The sequence below is a fragment of the Uncinocarpus reesii genome, genomic scaffold, assembly GCF_000003515.1.
Source record: "Uncinocarpus reesii 1704 scaffold_2 genomic scaffold, whole genome shotgun sequence".
In the NCBI taxonomy this organism is placed as follows: domain Eukaryota; kingdom Fungi; phylum Ascomycota; class Eurotiomycetes; order Onygenales; family Onygenaceae; genus Uncinocarpus; species Uncinocarpus reesii.
Window position 1 is genome coordinate 2,715,269 of NW_003052499.1, and position 17,826 is coordinate 2,733,094.

The window sequence follows — 17,826 nt, forward strand, 5'->3', positions numbered from 1 at the left end:
AACTCGCCACTTCGGCTCTCAGGCTCAAGCAGCCCCTCACAGACCAGACAGATGATCTTCACTTCACAGATGGCAGCTGGTTATCTATCTGCACAGAGTGTTTTCACACACAGTGTGATATTCAATTCTCAGCAACTTTACAGAATACAGTGTCCAAGCTCCCTAACTAGTTCCCAAAGGTGGTGTGCCGCATTTCTTCAGTTCCCCATTAGCCCAGCTTGTTAATGGCACCCTACCCCTGTCCAAATGGCAGCCTGGTGTTGGCAAAGGGAATTGCTTTTTCCACTTCGAATGGAAGACCAGCCATTCTGGTTCTCGATCTTCATCCTTGGCCAGAGCATGCGCTCATCTGTAGGCGAACTCGTCCATAGCTCCTGTGCCAAAAATCCCAGAAATGATCAAGACCAAGTCATTGCCTACTCAATGGCCCTGGAACCGCTCTGTAGTTTGCTTGCTGTCTCCAACCACCAACAAGCTCGCTGCCCACGGCGTTGGTGCTGGCGCAATTCCTCTTTCACATGTGCGGCGGAGCAGGCTGTGAGGGTGAGCATAGCCGTGGTGTCCGTGGCAGTAAGCATCCTGGAGTGAATGGCGGCTTCTCCAGCTGCGGTTTGGCGTGTGTGCACAGCGGGGCATCTTCGGGGTCACTCTGATTACGTTATGTGCAGGTTGATATTGAATTTTGTACTGGCGGACAGCAGCTGTCATTCCTGATGCTCAAACTATCGGCTTCTTCTTTCTGTATATATCCCACTGCTTACTCTGTCCTTCCAGCCTCCACTGCATTATCGATCCACTGCTTGCTTGCAGACAAAGGTGCAAAACAGCAGTCTGCATCAAGAGCAGCAACTGCAACATTGTTCCACAAGCAAACAACCAAGTTCTCAACCCGCCCTTGTACCCTTTATGTTGACTCTTTTTTAAAGTTGTCTCGCCTTTTTTTTTCCTGACCTGAATATCGATTTTGAAGCCTTGCCAGAACACAGCCCGTACCCATGGACAATGTGAGTTTGCTTAGAGTCGGCTTCTGTGCAATGTGAATCTATAAGAGCTTTCCTTGCTGACCAGGAGTGTTCCGGAACAGCTAGAGGAGAACGGGATGGTGGTGGATGAATATGACCAATATAACAATGACCAGACTGATGTCGTTCTTGTTTCGCCGTCAGGTTCGCCGAGCGAGCCGGAACCTGAACCTCTCGCCGATGATTGTATGCCATCCTTCTTCCTTTCTCCATATCTGGCCTCAGTCTCCATTCCTCAACAATCTCAGTTGTGATAATGCTGGAACACTGGATGATTTACTGGAGAGCATGGCGTACTATGGCCCCTGCTGCGGTTTCGCGCCTGATCGGGGTTCTGCGGCGGGGTTCCAGCCGTTTTCTTACGTTTGCGTCTAACTGGATTCCACAAACAGATGATTCGATGATGGCCAGAGTCCTTCCTGAACTCCCCGATTTGGAAATAGTCGCACAGGGACACCACACATGGAATATCGAGAACTGGACGAAGCTGTCGCGAAAGGAACGTGGCCCAATCTTTGAGTGTGGAGGGTCTCCTTGGTACGTCGTTGGAAATCGAAACTGCGTGTGGCTGACCTGCGCCTAACATCGACCAGGAGAGTGTTATTCTTCCCCTTCGGAAATCAAGTCCCCGAATATGCATCGTTCTACCTTGAACATGGTTACGAAGACGGGCCTCCTGAAAACTGGTACAGTTGCGCCCAGTTCGCGCTGGTCCTATGGAACAAGAATAATCCTTCGATCTACGTCTCACATGGTATGTCTCAACCCGTCGTTGCGGCGCGCATATTCTGACCTCGAAAAAGTTGCGACACATCGATTCAACGCGAGCGACGGAGATTGGGGTTTCACAAGGTTTTGTGAGCTCCGCAAGTTATTCCAAGGCCCTTTTGACGAGCAGGGCTCCCCGCTGGTAGAGAATGAGCAAGCGTCACTTACAGTTTATATCCGAATTGTAAAAGATCCTACAGGCGTGCTATGGCACAGCTTCAGAGAGTGGGTGAAAATCTTTGCCTTTCCCTAACTTAATGCTGATTAAAAGATAGCTACGATTCTAAAAAAGAAACTGGCATGGTTGGCCTTAAGAACCAAGGAGCCACATGCTATTTGAATTCTCTCATACAGTCCCTCTATTTTACTAACGCCTTTCGAAAGGTATGTACACAAATCTGACTTCGTAAGTTCTGGTGGCAATAGCTAATCTAAAACCTCAGGCCGTATACCAGATTCCCACCGAAGAAGATGCGAACAGATCAAACAGCGCCTGGACGCTGCAGCGATTGTTCTATTCCCTCCAGACGAGCGATTGCCCAGTGTCGACGCAAGAATTGACGTCCTCCTTCGGATGGGAATCAAAGCAAATCTTTGAGCAACAAGATGTCCAGGAATTGTGTCGAAAATTAATGGAACGTTTAGAGGAGAAAATGAAAGGCACCCCAGCAGAAAAGGCACTTCCGGAGCTCTTTGTCGGCAAAACGAAAACGTACATATCATGCATTAACGTTGATTACGAATCGTCACGAATAGAAGATTTCTGGGATATCCAACTTAACGTTCGCGGTAATAAGACCCTTGATGATAGTTTCAAAGATTACGTTCAGGTGGAGACGCTGGAAGGGGAGAACAAGTACGATGCGGGCCCGCCTTATGGGTTACAGGACGCTAAGAAAGGAGTCATATTTGAGACCTTCCCTCCCGTTCTGCATCTTCATCTAAAGCGATTTGAATACGACATCAATCGTGATGCAATGATGAAAGTTAATGATCGGTACGAATTTCCAGAGGAGTTTGATGCTTCCCCTTACCTATCCGAGAATGCAGACAAGTCAGAGCCGTGGATATATCAACTATACGGTGTCCTTGTCCATGCTGGTGATTCAAATGCTGGCCATTATTATGGCTTTTTGAGGCCGACAAAGGATGGTCATTTTTACAGGTTCGACGATGACAAAGTCGTTAGGGCGACTATGAAGGAGACTCTCGAAGAGAATTTTGGTGGAGAGTACGGGGTTCTTCCCAACGGAAACATTGGGATGCGCCAACCATTTTCGAGGACATATTCGACAAAACGATCAATGAACGCCTACATGCTGGTATACCTTCGCAAGTCGCGAGTAGACGAGATACTAGTCGAAGTTATGAAAGAAGATATCCCCGCTCACCTTGGTAGGAATTGATAGTTCATTTTTCGATTACAAGAGCTAACCCTTAGTTCAGAGAAACGAATCGTCGAGGATCGTGCGGAACTCGCAAGGCGAAAAAAAGAACGCGAGGAGCAGCACCTGTACATGAGTGTTGGAGTGATATCTGATGAGACATTCAAACATCACCATGGCTTTGACCTCACGGGATTCGATCTGGAGGCCACGGATCCTGCCGCCCCGGAAATGTATCGGATCCTACGGACTACACCAGTAGGGGATTTTGCAAAGCAGGTAGCTCAGGAGAAAGGATTGACCGCAGACCAAGTAAGATTCTGGGTAATGGTTAACCGACAGAATAAGACTACACGACCGGATCAACCGTTAAAAGACTTGGAGATGTCCCTGGACCATGCTTTCAATGATTTTGGCACGAAAGGGAACCCTTTCCGGCTCTGGCTCGAGATAGGAGAACCGGGAGCAGATGGAAAAGTTACTTGGCCAGAGACGCGGGGATCAAATGCTCTTACTCTAATTTTCTTAAAATACTTTGACGTCCACGCCCAAACGTTGACCGGAGTCAAGCATGTTTTTGTTCGGAAGCAGTCAAAGGTTTCTGAGCTCAGCAGCACGATTCTTGACGCCATGAAATGGCCTCCTGGTACATCGTTTCTTTTATTCGAGGTAGGAAGCTTTCGTTTATGTGGCCCGCGAGAGACTAAATCTTTGTGCTAGGAAATCAAGCATTCTATGATCGATGCGATGAAACCCAAGCAAACGTTCCAGCAATCCGAGATTCAAGACGGTGACATTATCTGTTTCCAACGGTCGATAAACGAATCTGAGTATGTAACATTATACACTCTCTGTCCTGCGATGCTTTACGCTTTCACTGACATCAACAACCAGGCTACCTCCTACAGCAATCTATCGGAATGTCCAACAATATTACGATTTTCTGTTGAACCGTATTACGGTTAAATTTGCGCCGATTGATCCTGACGCCGAAGAGACCTTCACCCTGACACTTAGCAAGAAAATGACCTACGAGCAATTCTCAACTAAAGTAGGCGAGCATTTGAAAGTTGAACCGACTCATTTGCGATTTGCACCTGTTGTCATGAATAGTGGAAAGCCAAAAGCTTTTATCAAACGGAATGTGCCTCAGAATCTTGGACAGATACTTACTAGTCAATTTTCTACGTACGGATATGGCGGTCATCGGTCTGACGCACTTTTCTATGAGGTCTTGGAAACGAGTCTAAGCGAGTACGAAATGAAGAAAATCTTCAAAGTTACTTGGCTTCTTGAAGGGATTGTTAAAGAGGTAACATGGAAATTTTGATTTCAATCGTCCTTGACCGCTTCCCTGCTAACCCTCTTACAGCAAACATATGAAATCCTTATCGCAAAGAATGGCGTTGCTTCCGACTTACTGGCCGGTTTGCAGAAGAAAGCCAATATTGACGAAGAAACTATGCGGCATGTACGGCTCTATGAGGCCTATTCCGGCAAATTTTATAGAGAGCTTAACGACAGCTACAGCGTTGCTGGTATCACTGGTTATGTTAGCCTATACGCCGAAAAGATACCCGACGAAGAATTGAACATGCAAGAAGGCGAATCCAGAATCAATGCGTTTAACTTCGACAGGGACCCACAAAAGCCGTACGGTTGTCCTTTCAAATTTGTGGTAAAACCGGTATGTGCGAAACTTGCCTAGTTTTATACCAAATGTTTGGCCCCCTACTTACCATTACCAGGGCGAGACATTCAAAGACACCAAGGAGCGGTTATCAAAACGAACGGGTATCAAAGGCAAGCAATTCGAAAAGATCAAGTTTGCTCTTGTCTCCCGCGGTCCATATCCCAAAACGTTGTATCTCGACGACGGTAAGGAGTGACAAATCTATATCTATTGATAATCAAAACTAATAACGTGGTTCTAGATCATGTCCTAGCCGATTTGTTCACAGATCCTGAATATCAACTCGGTCTTGATCATGTAAATAAGAATCGGAATTTCTGGAACCGTGGCGAGAGCTTCTTCATTCGATAGATTTTTGCTCTCTCTGTTTCAGCTATTTTGCTTCTACGTCATTTCTATACGGAGTTTGAACTTGGGCGCTTGCATTTGGCCTGGACGGTGATGGATTGGCTTGAAAGCTTACCGGCGGCTGGTTTTAGCCGTGAATGGAAGTAGTCTTTGAAATAAGCACATAACGCGCATTCTTGCAGTGTCAAAATCAGTCTTAAAGCGTGATCACCAAGGCGCCTCGTTTTGTTTCAACTTTGGGCATTGGAATATTTCGTACTCTGTAGAGACCACACGTCCTACCCAGAAGCTAAGATGGCAAAGGGCACTCAAAGTGGGTGTGGGTGTAGCCTCCTATATTGATATTGATACTCCGTATTGCCCCTTTTTCTTCGCCAGAGCGTTTCACATCAGTGCAAACAATGCAAACATGCCAACCCCAAACACAGCGGCCACATCGTTGCTTACGAACGACTCGCCTCAGCAAAATCGCTGAATCGACGGGTAGAGAGCTCAGGGGCACCCAATTCACCAAAGAATATAGCGATGCAGCTACACACATTTGCATTAGGCCTTTTGGCCTATGCCGTCTCCTCGGTTTCGGCAACGGCGTTGACGTACAAGCTGGAAGCCAGCGAGCAGGGCTGTTTCTATAAATGGATTGATTCACCACCGGCGAAAGTTGCATTCTATTTCGCGGTATGCTTTGTTCTTTTGAAATCTGGGTTCTCGTCGGCTGAAAATTGATCGATTGCTGACGTGTTTGTTTGTTTTAGGTCCAATCTGGCGGATCGTTTGACGTTGACTACTCGGTGGTTGGGCCGGGGGAAAAGATCATTCTTGAGGGCCACAAGGAGCGACAGGGAGACTTTGTGTTCACGGCGCAGAGCACGGGAGAGTATCGGTTTTGCTTCAATAATGGAATGTCTACATTCGCGGAGAAAATGGTCGATTTTGAAGTTGCGGTGAGTTTGTTTCCATGTGCCCCTTCTTCCTTAACTGAGCAAAATTCTGGGTCCCCTTCGCTTAATGGAGCAATTACTGATTTATTGATATCTTTCTGCTGGTACCAGGTCGAGAACGAAGAAAAAGCCCAGATTCCCTCTAAACCAGGCGCTCCTGCCGAACAAGCATCGGCGATGGAGGACTCGATCTTCAAGCTTTCCGGACAGCTATCAACGATTAGTCGCAACCAAAAGTATTTCCGCACTCGTGAGAACCGAAATTTCAGCACCGTCCGGAGCACAGAGCAGCGTATTTTCAACTTTAGCGTGATCGAAGGTTTGATGATGCTTTCAATGGCTGGGTTGCAGGTCTTTATTGTTAGATATTTCTTTCAGGGAGCACGAAAAGGTATGTGCACTAAAAGATTCGCATGTCTTGATGAAGCTTACTAACTAATTTTCCTTTCTTGAAATAGGTTATGTATAACGGTTATTTTGTTATCGGTTTAATGGCAATAATGATTGTTTTGCGATCCTGTGTGAAACTCGACTGTTCGTCACCCCGACTTCCTTGGTCGCCTATGTTCTTACTAGACTTGTTATTATAATTTATGGCGGCCCGTATTCATTGATGGTAGACCTCTTATGGACATGATGATTATCCCTCCAAGGTTCCCGAAGAGCGCATCTTGAGTGCCGATCAACAATGCAGGCCGGGCTTATTGCCATGGCTGGATTTGATCGCCCTGAGATTTCATCTTTCATTCATCGAACTGCCCTTCAGTGCACTCCGTACAGTGTTGCCTTTTCGTAATCTCACTTTAAAGACCTGCGCATCATCCATGCCGCTACCTTTCTGTCTTCAGCCAACTAACTCGAACTAGAATTGTTATTCACGTGACCGTGCTCATCATGACGTCATGGCACCTCGCGACTTCAACCAGAAATCTTCAACTTCAGCGGCGAGATGCTACAACCATGCTTGGTCGCTTTGGCTGAGGGCCCAAAGTACTTTGTTGGCGTTTCCTGGCTGGCATCTGGACGCCGTGCCAGGTCCCGCCCTTGGCATCACTTCAACCGGGCCAAAACCTTGAGTCTCAGCGCTGTCAAGCGCCACTTGACGCGAGAGGTCTTCTTGTGGCGTGCCGCAGTTTTGCAGCAAAACTGCAGCTACCACCTATGGTGGGCTTTATGGCGTTTTAAGAGCTATGCTAAGGAGGTTGCGATCGGCCTTAATGCACGGTCCATCTTCAGTGTACCCCGTTGCTTGAGGTCCCTCAATTCGATCAACTTATTGCAAATCACATCTGGAGCAGGGCCACAAACTAGCTCTTGACATTTGGGTTCTGTCATTCGCCGAGTTTCCAGACTGTCTATGGAACCGTGAGCCATTGATCGTCTCATTGAAGCGGAGTGACGACATAGCTCAGATAAGAAAGAAAAGGGGCGAAGGCATATCGTGCCTTTTCAGACGTGGTTCATGCATGGTAACCTCATATAACTGTTGCCAAGTCAACTGCATGATACTCTTGCAGATAGAAGTGGTTCCCTGGAAGCCCATTGCCAAAAGCGCATGTGGAGAAACTGGTTTTGAGTGATCGGATTTCTCGCGAGCCCCAATTGATCGACTGTTTTCTTGCTTTAACCCCCTTTTGTCTTTTCTGGGGCCTTCATACTTTGATAATGGGCATGATATCATCATCCTTGTTGCCGTGTGCCACATTGCGGCCTTCACGTCTCGCTTGCTAGTGGATTCCGAGAAGGACGATCATCTCTGCACCAGGGTGGCACTATTAGCTGCTGTTAGGATCGGTATGGATCAGTTGTGATGTACATTGGGTTTTCATTGGAGGTGCGAGATTTATGTCATCGCTTCCCCAGTTCTTGTTTTGCTCGAGCCAGATTGTGGGACTGGGCTCAGTACTCAAGGGAGTATATTACGATGTTAGCAATTCGGCTTCGATTGACCCTTTGATATCCCCCTTCCGGCTCTTCCGTTCTAAGTCACGATTTATTCGCAGTCTGGGATTGCGAAGCCAAACTATTCGGGAACCTAACCTTCGTTATTCGGTCAATGTAACTTCCATGGTCCGAGACGCCATACACAACCACCCACGGTATTGTCTTCACTCTTCTTTGAACACAATCTCAACATGAGATCAGTGCTTATTTTGAATTCCAATATTTTAGGCAGGAGCCACATTCGGGAGAAGAAATGCCACGTGAGTCAATGCGTACGGAGTCGCCGTTGGCATCGTACTCGCGAGAGATGCATCAGCACACGCAGCGACAAATCGAAGCCCTTCCGATCAGCCCTGGGCCTTCAGTACCTAGCACGAAGGAGAACACCCAGCTACCCTCCAGCGATAGTCAGTCAAACGGTTCAACGCCTCGGAGACAACGAAATGGAAGCGGCTCACAGGAGCACGAACAAAGTCGGAGGGATTGGGACGCTTGACTGGCTACTGATCGAGGAGCCTACACTTCAATAAGGGTACTGAGTGGTCTGGATTTCTTATTCACGACTCCCCTCCCTCTCCCTCGAACTATCAAACAGTACACCCGCTTATGCACAGGCATAGGGCGCCACAAACCTCCGTGCTATATGAGCCACGATTTAACTGTGTTATGGAACCTTTTGCATAGCGGGCTACTCACTTTTCTACCATTGTGCTCTCCTGTTTTCTAGCGACGTCTCTGCTATTCTGAACTTAGCTGAGCAAATTGGCTTTCCACCGACACGAGCTTTATCGCAACATGCCTTTCCAATTATACCTCCCTCGTTAGGCGTTGGGTAGGAGAAGATGCCTTGGATCTTGACAACCTGAAAATCATAAACCCCCAACCAAGAAGCATCAAAGCAAAAGATATTTGGAAACTATATTGCCCCTTGGTCACATTTTCCCCCGTCAGTGCTCAATCAAAAAGGAATCTGGGATAACTATCTTGCATGCCAGTGTACGTGCACCAATTATTTTACAATTTGTCTTGTCATTTCTCTTTCCTGCGCTTTTTCCTCTGATGACTTCCACGCCCACTGTCGTTTTCTGACGTTTGTTTAACCAAACACGTTTCCTGATGTTCACAAACAGTTCCGCTTCAACTGTTTTTTCTTAGATATCTAGGCGATTACTAAACTGTCTCAAAATATCGATGCGATCTGCTCTTTTGCTTTTAACCTTGACCTCTTTCCCATAGCTATACAATGGGGAAACCTAGGAGTTGCTTTAGATGGGCCATACTACCACTTCTTTTATAAACTTACACCAGGGCCAGCCAACGGTACGGATAATTAATCATGTGGATAATAGGCAAGAAATTCATTGGTAAATTCAAATGCGGCTCGTTTAATTATACACGGTCACAACTTACGACCACGCTCCTCGAGACCATCCGCCGCTCCCTCCATGATAGCCCTGACCACTCGATTGCCCAGGATGTGTGGGCGGGAACTGAAATGCACCATGTTGCCCTTGGGCTGGATTGAGCCCATGGCCTTGTTGTGATTGTCCCGGGGGTGGTGGAGGTGGAACAAATGGCGCGCCGGGCATTGGGGGCATAAAAGGCTGGCTAAATCCAGGTACGTTTGAGCTCATGTTCATAGCTTGTGGGAATGAGGTACCGCCGGAAAAGCCATGCTGATTGTGCAAAGCGGGAGGTGGAGGCGGGGGTGGTGGTGGCCATGGCCCGTGGTAACCCGGAGGCCTTGGAGGCGGAACGAACATTCCGGCGGAAGGAGATCCGCTTGGTTGCCGCTGTGGGTTGAATTGTTGGGGAATATTGAACGGGGGTTGTAAAGGAGCAGGTGGAGGAGGAGGTGGTGGTGGCGGCTGCGAGGCACCTGAAAATGCAGATTTCTGTTGAATCCGTGGAGGTGAAAATGGTCGTCGAGGGCCTGCCGGAGGAGAATAAGATCCTGATCTCGAGTGCGATAGCCGTCTTCGCCGTGGAGGTGATCGAGAATGAGACGGCGATCGCGAATAGAGGTTGCGCCTTCGATATCTCGGAGAATCCGATGATTCTGGCGATCTCGACCGTCTCTCGTTTTCGATACTTCTGCTATCGCTATATCTTCGCCTTTTGATAGGAGTGTAGCTTCGGCTTCGGCTTCTGCTTCGGTCCGTAGCATCACTGTGGCTTTGGCTGGAACTTCTGCTGCGAGATTTCCCGCTTTTCCTTTGTTGCATTTTCTGGCAAAACGAACGGGACCAGCCGTAATACGCATCCGCATCAATGAATTCTCCCGTTGTCGCGTCACGTGTGATGATTTGTCCCAGTTCATCAATATCTATCTCAGTCACAGTGTCTGGATCGGCGCCGCGTGTACCGTATATTTGATCCACGTCGTCGAGCAAGGACTTTACAGCCCTGATGAGGGACTCTTCAGCAGGCCCGGCATCAAGCTGAAGGGCTTTCACTGATTGAGGCTTGATGGGAACGGATGAGTTGGGAATAATATGCGGTAGAAGGTTTCCCGTAGGTAATTCATGATACGGTGCTGTCGGGTCGCCATGAGTAGCTGGGATAATGTATGGGACGTCTTTTGGCAGCAGGGGTTTCCCAGGTTCAGCATCTGTGCCATTTCCCGCCGACTGGGAGCTCAACGCGTCTCGAAGACCGGGGTTCGCCACCGTTTCCCGCAGTTTATCGACATACCCGCTGCTGTAATAGCCATTTTCTTCCCAGATATCCAACAATTCTGTTAGGCGCCGGAAGTGCTTCGGGTTTTTTTCACGGTCAAATTGTGCTGCGAGAGCAAAGAGCTCGACTAAGCATGGTTGGAGGGAACCCGTGAGCGTCACAAACGAGAGCGCAGTCTCGGAGTGGTATTTGGTATGATGGAGAAGGTCGTTAAGAAGATAAAGGATGTGCAACCTTTTCCGCTTCGAAGATGTCTTATGAACTTCACAGTTAGAGGGCTTGCTCTGCTGCGTCTGGGGAAACGATGTCGCAAGCGCGGCGATGTATTTCCCCAGGACTCCTACACGGTTTGCAGACTCAACGATGTTTTTCAAAATCCACACTTTGCAGGTCTAGAAATGATTTCCAACAAGGCATAATTTAGCTATCTCGTTAAGCTTGAGGATTCAATTGTTCCAAACCTGGATGTTTGCGGGTGAGCAGTGCGCCAACATCGTGTCAAGCGCATCGTGAAACTCGATGATTCTGTCGCGAGGAACAGAGGTAGGGTCTGGCCGAAGAAGCCCGGCAGAGAAGGAAGCTTTAGCAATCGCAAGCTGATGGGATGTCATCTTGTTGCGACCACCCTTTGTGCCCGATGTCAAGCTCTTGTAGTTTGAGAAAAGTCATTTGCTTTGATGCTCTGTGGTTGCTCGTTGCTGACAAAGCCAGATGGCCCCAATCGCAGGCACCGGAGGATAGTGTCGACTCTACCAGCTATAGACCTTACGTGCTGTCTTCTTCTTCCGGGACAGATCAAGGTATCCGTTTCCAGGTTCCAGGGCAGTACAGTGATACTGCTGTGTGGCATCAGCAAAAAAGAAGCTATACCAGCTCCACGATGTCTCCGTACAATTCCCTGATCAGTGTGATTTCCTCCCCGCATCCTTTTTAGTTATGATGAGGAGATTTATCTCTTATAATAGTATACGCTATTTTATATACATACAATATCTGAACATTGGTACGGGAATCCTATTCCAAGCATGATAGGGCCCCCGCAGCAAAAGCAGATCGGACGAAGGGCAGCTTTAGCTGAATCGGTCTCCTTTCCGCGACCGGAACATTTCAGCAGCTTCGTATTTCCCTTTCTCTGCAACACGCTGTGCTTCTGTCTCTGGCTCGTGTCTTGTAGCTGCCGGGTCATGTCCCACCTCCTCGCTCGGACTACCCACATCATCCCGACCAAATGCATTTGCGGATAGGCTCTTGGCTATTTTACTTTCATTGGCCATTGACCGTGTTTCATTTGCTGACGAGGGGCTAGGTGTTGGAGGAACGGGTAGCGGGGACTTGGACGTGGTTTTGGCCATAGCCTCCCTTTTGGCGGCTTCTTGCTTCGCTCGTTGGGCGGCTTCATGGCGGGACTGTCGGTCAGCGTTTATGGAGCGTTTGGCAAAGTAATATGCGCCGGCACCAGCTTCAGCGGAGTAAATAAACTAGTTAGCAAGCCTGCATCTTGTTTTTCGTACTTTTCGCGCCTTGCATTGGCTTGTCGCCGAGGTGCTGGGGAGGGAGAACAACTGCGTACCGACACACAGGGAGCCCCAGCCGACCCTGTTTGATATAATTGTTAGAGCCCCATCCTCTAAGAGTAACACAGCGATGATGTCTTGAAGAAGGAATCCGGAGTAATCACCGCGTACCAAGTAGACCGGATCTAGACAGGCATCGCTTGATTAGCTATCCAAATTCAAAATATAGGGTGTATCGGCGTGCTCACAGTATTCATTATGGCAATTGCAGTGCGTTTTCCAATTCTAGATCCACGTCGAAGCTCAGTTTTCGCGCAATCGCATTTTCTCACGACCGTTTTTGCATCTTTTCGTCGCCGACGATCTAGATTTTGCCATGAATTACGTCGATTGGGCTTGGCGGCCGCCCTGTTCGCTGAGTAAGCATGGCTTGGCGGGCCAGGCGTCAACTTCGAGCCTCAGTTTGATCACAGAAGCGCTCATCAACTCTGGCTTCCATCAGTCAACACAGTCCTGTTGAGTCGTTCATCGACCTCGTAGGGTGCTATCGTCAAGCTCTTCTCGCCGATTTTGCGGACCTCACCATCACCGTACTTTTCTGAGACGAACCCGCAGCCCTCTGAACCCTAGGGGCTTTCAGTTCTCTAGAGGAGGCTTTGGTTGATCATGCCTCCTAAGAGAAAGGCGGCTGATGGTGGGCTTTCCCAAAAGCTTTCATGTAGTGACTCTGCTGATTCGAGGTAGGCGGGCGTGGAGGAAGAGCTTCCAAACGTGGCACCCCGGCTGCTGGCTCAACTCCACGGAGCGTCCTCAGCGACGATGATTATACAGATTCCGGAGTACAAGAGTCTGATGGAGATGGTGGTAATTTGAAAAGTAGAGCTTGTACCCCAGCTACTTTTTGTTTATGATGGATACCACTGACTAGCAACTTTGTTCTTTTACAGAGGTTGTGGAGAAGTTTTCCCTCCAGACTTTCAGTCGTGATAAGAAGACCCAAATACAACAGCAGGATCCTCATTTTGGCTATAAGGATTTCTCGTCGCTCCCACTGAAGCCAGACCATGCAAACAGGCCACTCTGGATCGAACCCTTGAAGGGAACGATTACTCTAGAGAGTTTCTCGCCCCTCGCCTCCCAAGCGCAAGATTTTCTTACCACGATCGCGGAGCCTCTTTCCCGTCCTACGCATCTTCATGAATATAGATTGACGGGGAACAGCCTTTATGCGGCTGTTTCCGTAGGGCTATTACCAGCGGATATTATCAACTTTCTGGATCGACTGTCGAAGACACCGCTCCCGGAAACAATTAAGCAGTTCATCGTGAATTTTACAAAATCCTATGGCAAAATTAAAGTTGTTTTGAAACATAACCGATTCTATGTTGAGAGTTCTGATCCAACTATGCTACAAATGCTTTTACAGGACAAAGTTATCGGGTCGCAGAGGCTGGAAAATTCCGAAGGGATTATACAACAAGCTGCACCGAAACTGGGCGGCTTAGTAATTCCCGGAACAAAAGATGCCGCTGGCGTGAAGCAGAATCCTGACCAAGCACCTGCTGAAAATGGGGATGGAACAGGCGCTCCACCGAAAACTGATGATATCCTTGTTTCGTTGAGAGAAGAGGACGATGATGATGATGACCAGGCCCAGGTTCATAGCTTTGAGATTCCTAACACAAGTGTGGAGGCGGTAAAGGCCCGTTGCCAGACCATGGGTTGCCCAGCGTTAGAAGAGTATGACTTTCGCAATGACGAGATTAACCCGACTTTGGATATTGATCTCAAGCCAAGTGCCCAAATCCGAAGCTACCAAGAAAAAAGCTTGAGTAAGATGTTCGGAAACGGTCGAGCCAAGAGCGGAATTATCGTTTTGCCCTGTGGAGCAGGCAAGACTTTGGTTGGAATTACAGCTGCTTGCACAATCAAGAAAGGGACCATCGTTCTCTGCACGAGTTCCATGTCTGTGGTTCAATGGCGCAATGAGTTTTTACGATGGTCGAACATTGACCCTAATGATATCGCTATTTTTACTTCAGACAATAAGGAACGATTCAGGAGGAGCACCGGTATCATCGTGTCGACATATTCCATGGTCTCACAGACTCGCGCGCGATCGCATGATGCCGAGAAGATGATGGACTGGATGCAATCCCGTGAATGGGGTTTGATGATCCTGGACGAAGTCCACGTCGTTCCAGCATCCATGTTCCGGAAGGTTACGTCCGCGATTGCAACGCAGACGAAACTTGGCTTGACAGCCACATTACTCCGAGAGGACGACAAAATCAAGGATCTTAACTTCCTTATTGGCCCTAAACTCTATGAAGCCAACTGGATGGAGCTTGCCGAACAAGGACACATTGCAAAGGTCCAGTGCGCAGAGGTCTGGTGTCCAATGACGACAGAGTTCTACACTGAATACATGCGTGAAAAGTCGAGGAAGGCTGCTCTCCTATACATCATGAACCCAAGGAAATTTCAGGCGTGCCAGTATCTGATTAAATTTCACGAGGACCGTGGTGATAAGATCATTGTCTTTTCTGATAATGTCTACGCTCTGGAACGGTATGCCTTGAAGCTGAACAAGGCGTACATTTATGGAGGGACGCCGCAAAACGAGCGCCTCCGGATTTTGGAAAACTTCCAACACAACGACCAAGTGAACACAATCTTCCTTTCAAAAATCGGTGACACTTCTTTAGATCTTCCTGAGGCGACTTGCCTGATCCAGATCTCATCTCACTATGGTTCACGGCGTCAAGAAGCTCAGAGATTAGGACGCATTCTCCGGGCTAAACGCAGAAATGACGAAGGCTTCAATGCTTTCTTTTATTCTTTGGTCTCAAAGGATACGGATGAAATGTTTTATTCATCCAAGCGTCAGGCTTTCCTGGTAGATCAAGGCTACGCCTTCAAAGTCATCACTCATCTTCAAGATATTGAGAAGATGGACGGCCTCGCGTATTCCACTGCTGCCGAGCGTCGTGAGCTTTTACAAGAGGTTATGCTGCAAAATGAGACATCTGCTGCCGTTGAAGAAGTAGTGGACGACTTGTTCAGCGAACGCTCCGGCGGGCCGAGGGCTAAAGCTGCGAAGAAGGCTGCTGTGAAGCGCAGTGCCGCCACGCTAAGTGGGCTTGCTGGTGGCGAAGACATGGCTTATATTGAGACTAATAAGAGCAGAAATAAACAGCTGAAAGAGAAGGTAAGCCACCATCCGCTATTCCGAAAATTCGAAAGAGAAAAGCAAAAGCGGAAAAAGTTATTGCAAGAGGGCCATTAGGCGTCCCGACCTTGATATACTACAGCTTGATATGCTTAAAACACCTTTTTATTATGCAGTACATGTACCTTTTAGATTGAACCCTATAGATACATTTTGAGGGCTGATTCACTCACAAAGAAATACATGGACCTTCATGATCCTTGTTTATGTTCCTTACATTCAAACAGAGTATGCATACAGGGTCGATGAGAAAAGCATCCAGAGCAAGTATGTTCAAGCTCATCATCAGAGATTTGGGGGCAGAATTGAAAGTCGAGCCGTGAAGCCATGACTCAAAAGGTAAACCCATAATTTCTAGGCGTTTCTATATCAGACTGCCTATAACTTGCTTTCTTTATCTGGATAGTCAGAATAAAAGACTACTTACTGTCTGTTGAAGCAATTGAGCTCTACCCAGGAGGCGAGGACCAAGTAGGTTGCTCCGTAGTCAACACTGTGGCTAACTTGCTGAAGCCTGAGGCACCAAGTGAGAACCAATCGTCAAGCTTTGTGTTTCAACTGACAGCCCAAACCAAACTCCAACAACTCATCTACTGAGAACAATCGATTGCTTCGAGCAACTCTTTTCGCAATAATCAGCTTTACACAACATCTCCGCGACCATGGACTTCGCCTCGTTAATGTCCAAAGAAATCGCCAAATCCAAACCGCCACGCGCCCAGTCCTCCGAACCCCAAGCCGACAAGCAATATGTCCGTCGATCCGAACTGGAAGCGGCCCGTCTCGCAGCCTACAACGCCGAACAGGAAAGGATCCAGAAAGAGCGCGAAGAACGCGCTGAGAAAAAGAGGAAGATAGAGGAAGACGAGGCGGAACGGAATCGCGTTCGGGAGGAGAAGCGGCGCCGTCTTGCCGAGGAATCGCGACGGAGGAGGGAGGCGGAGGAGGAAGCGAAAGAGGCGGAGAGGAGGAAGAGGCTTGGACTAAGTGCGACGCCTGCGGCGGAGAAGACTGAGAGCGAGAAGGAGAGCACGCCGTTGGAGGGCGAGGAGGGTTTGAGTCAGGAGGAGCTCGTTGAGAAGCTGAGAAACATGGGTGAACCGAGCCGGTTGTTTGGCGAAAGCGACAAGGGCCGTTTAAAAAGATACAGGCGCCTGGTGCAGAGGTCGATAACGCCGCGGAAACAGCTGTCTGATGGACCAATACCTACGACCCTGGAGCTTCTCCCGGAGGCGGAAATGAAGGTTCCGGAAAAGGTTCCGGCGAATGAAGAAGGGAAGAAATATCTCTTTAGGCAGCTCGCGTCTTACTTTACGATGGTTCTGAAAGAGTGGGAGATTGCATTGGCGAAGAGAGATGCGAGTGTCAAGAATACGTTTCAGGGTCGGCAAGCTTACAATGCCATGGTGCAGTCGAGGGAATACATGAAGCCACTGTTCAAGAAGTTTGAGAACGCCGATGTGGAAGACAGCATCCTGGGACCGATCGTTGAGATCGTGAGGAATGCGCAGCATCGTCGTTATGTAGATGCAAACGACGGGTATTTGAGGCTGAGTATCGGCAAAGCGTGAGTTGTTACCATCGTCTGTCCCTGAAATCTACCCTTTATCGTCGCTGACGCTTTATACCAGCGCTTGGCCGATCGGTGTTACTATGGTTGGCATCCACGAGCGTTCTGCTCGAGAAAAGCTCCATGAGGGCGGCCAGGACAAGGCACATATCATGAGTGACGAGAGTACTAGGAAATTCCTGCAAAGTATCAAACGATGCCTTACGTTCGCACAGGTCCGCTGGCCACCGGATGATCAATTGCAGCTTATGGGATAAGGGTCAGGGTCGAATCAGGAATGAAAAGAAGGATCCGGCTTTAGCGTCTAAACCGGTTCAAAACGTGAATTCAGCAAGCAAACGACTTTTCGTTGAATGCCCTCCTTTCGCTAGAAAGGCGGCTCTCCGGTTACGATCCGTGGAACTTTTAGAAATACTGGATGGGAAACTGAATCATATTTAAGAGTTCTTTCACATACCTTTTGGGACCGGGTCGAATCACCTCAGGCCCAGGCCGCGCCACAGGCTCTCTTTTTCCTACGTATGTATAGTACATACACGCATGAGCAGCGAAAATCGCAATGAAGATTTCAAGCATAATTGAAACGGCTTTGGTAAGATAGCTATGTAGACAGAGAGAACCCAGTTCCCATATTTGAAGGATCACGCACTAACGCGCGAGGAGGATAGTATAAAACGTGAAACTAGCCTCTCGAGACGCCAGCCTTGTTTACCTACAATCAAAGAGTGAA

At 48.3% G+C, this 17,826-nt stretch overlaps 5 protein-coding genes across 5 annotated transcripts; 4 read left to right on the forward strand and 1 right to left on the reverse strand.

Moving 5' to 3' along the window:
- Window positions 1-995: 995 nt before the first annotated feature.
- UREG_03899 (uncharacterized protein) lies at window positions 996-5,219 on the forward strand (the record flags this gene model as incomplete). The annotated part of the gene is made up of 13 exons (XM_002544336.1): window positions 996-1,004; window positions 1,085-1,208; window positions 1,415-1,559; window positions 1,616-1,776; window positions 1,826-2,015; window positions 2,066-2,174; window positions 2,234-3,185; window positions 3,237-3,844; window positions 3,896-4,005; window positions 4,070-4,487; window positions 4,548-4,862; window positions 4,924-5,053; window positions 5,110-5,219. 13 exons carry the CDS (start codon window positions 996-998, stop codon window positions 5,217-5,219), a joined length of 3,381 nt encoding a protein of 1,126 aa, XP_002544382.1.
- A 522-nt stretch (window positions 5,220-5,741) lies between these two features.
- UREG_03900 (uncharacterized protein) lies at window positions 5,742-6,626 on the forward strand (the record flags this gene model as incomplete). The annotated part of the gene is made up of 4 exons (XM_002544337.1): window positions 5,742-5,894; window positions 5,972-6,160; window positions 6,269-6,548; window positions 6,616-6,626. The coding sequence occupies 4 exons, from the start codon at window positions 5,742-5,744 to the stop codon at window positions 6,624-6,626; spliced, it is 633 nt and encodes a 210-aa protein (XP_002544383.1).
- Window positions 6,627-9,507: 2,881 nt separating this feature from the next.
- Window positions 9,508-11,391, reverse strand: UREG_03901 (uncharacterized protein; the record flags this gene model as incomplete). Its single annotated transcript, XM_002544338.1, has 2 exons — window positions 9,508-11,034; window positions 11,242-11,391. The coding sequence occupies 2 exons, from the start codon at window positions 11,389-11,391 to the stop codon at window positions 9,508-9,510; spliced, it is 1,677 nt and encodes a 558-aa protein (XP_002544384.1).
- A 1,569-nt stretch (window positions 11,392-12,960) lies between these two features.
- UREG_03902 (DNA repair helicase RAD25) lies at window positions 12,961-15,583 on the forward strand (the record flags this gene model as incomplete). The annotated part of the gene is made up of 3 exons (XM_002544339.1): window positions 12,961-12,988; window positions 13,039-13,158; window positions 13,356-15,583. 3 exons carry the CDS (start codon window positions 12,961-12,963, stop codon window positions 15,581-15,583), a joined length of 2,376 nt encoding a protein of 791 aa, XP_002544385.1.
- A 605-nt stretch (window positions 15,584-16,188) lies between these two features.
- UREG_03903 (uncharacterized protein) lies at window positions 16,189-17,353 on the forward strand (the record flags this gene model as incomplete). Its single annotated transcript, XM_002544340.1, has 2 exons — window positions 16,189-17,093; window positions 17,158-17,353. 2 exons carry the CDS (start codon window positions 16,189-16,191, stop codon window positions 17,351-17,353), a joined length of 1,101 nt encoding a protein of 366 aa, XP_002544386.1.
- Between the last annotated feature and the right edge of the window lie 473 nt (window positions 17,354-17,826).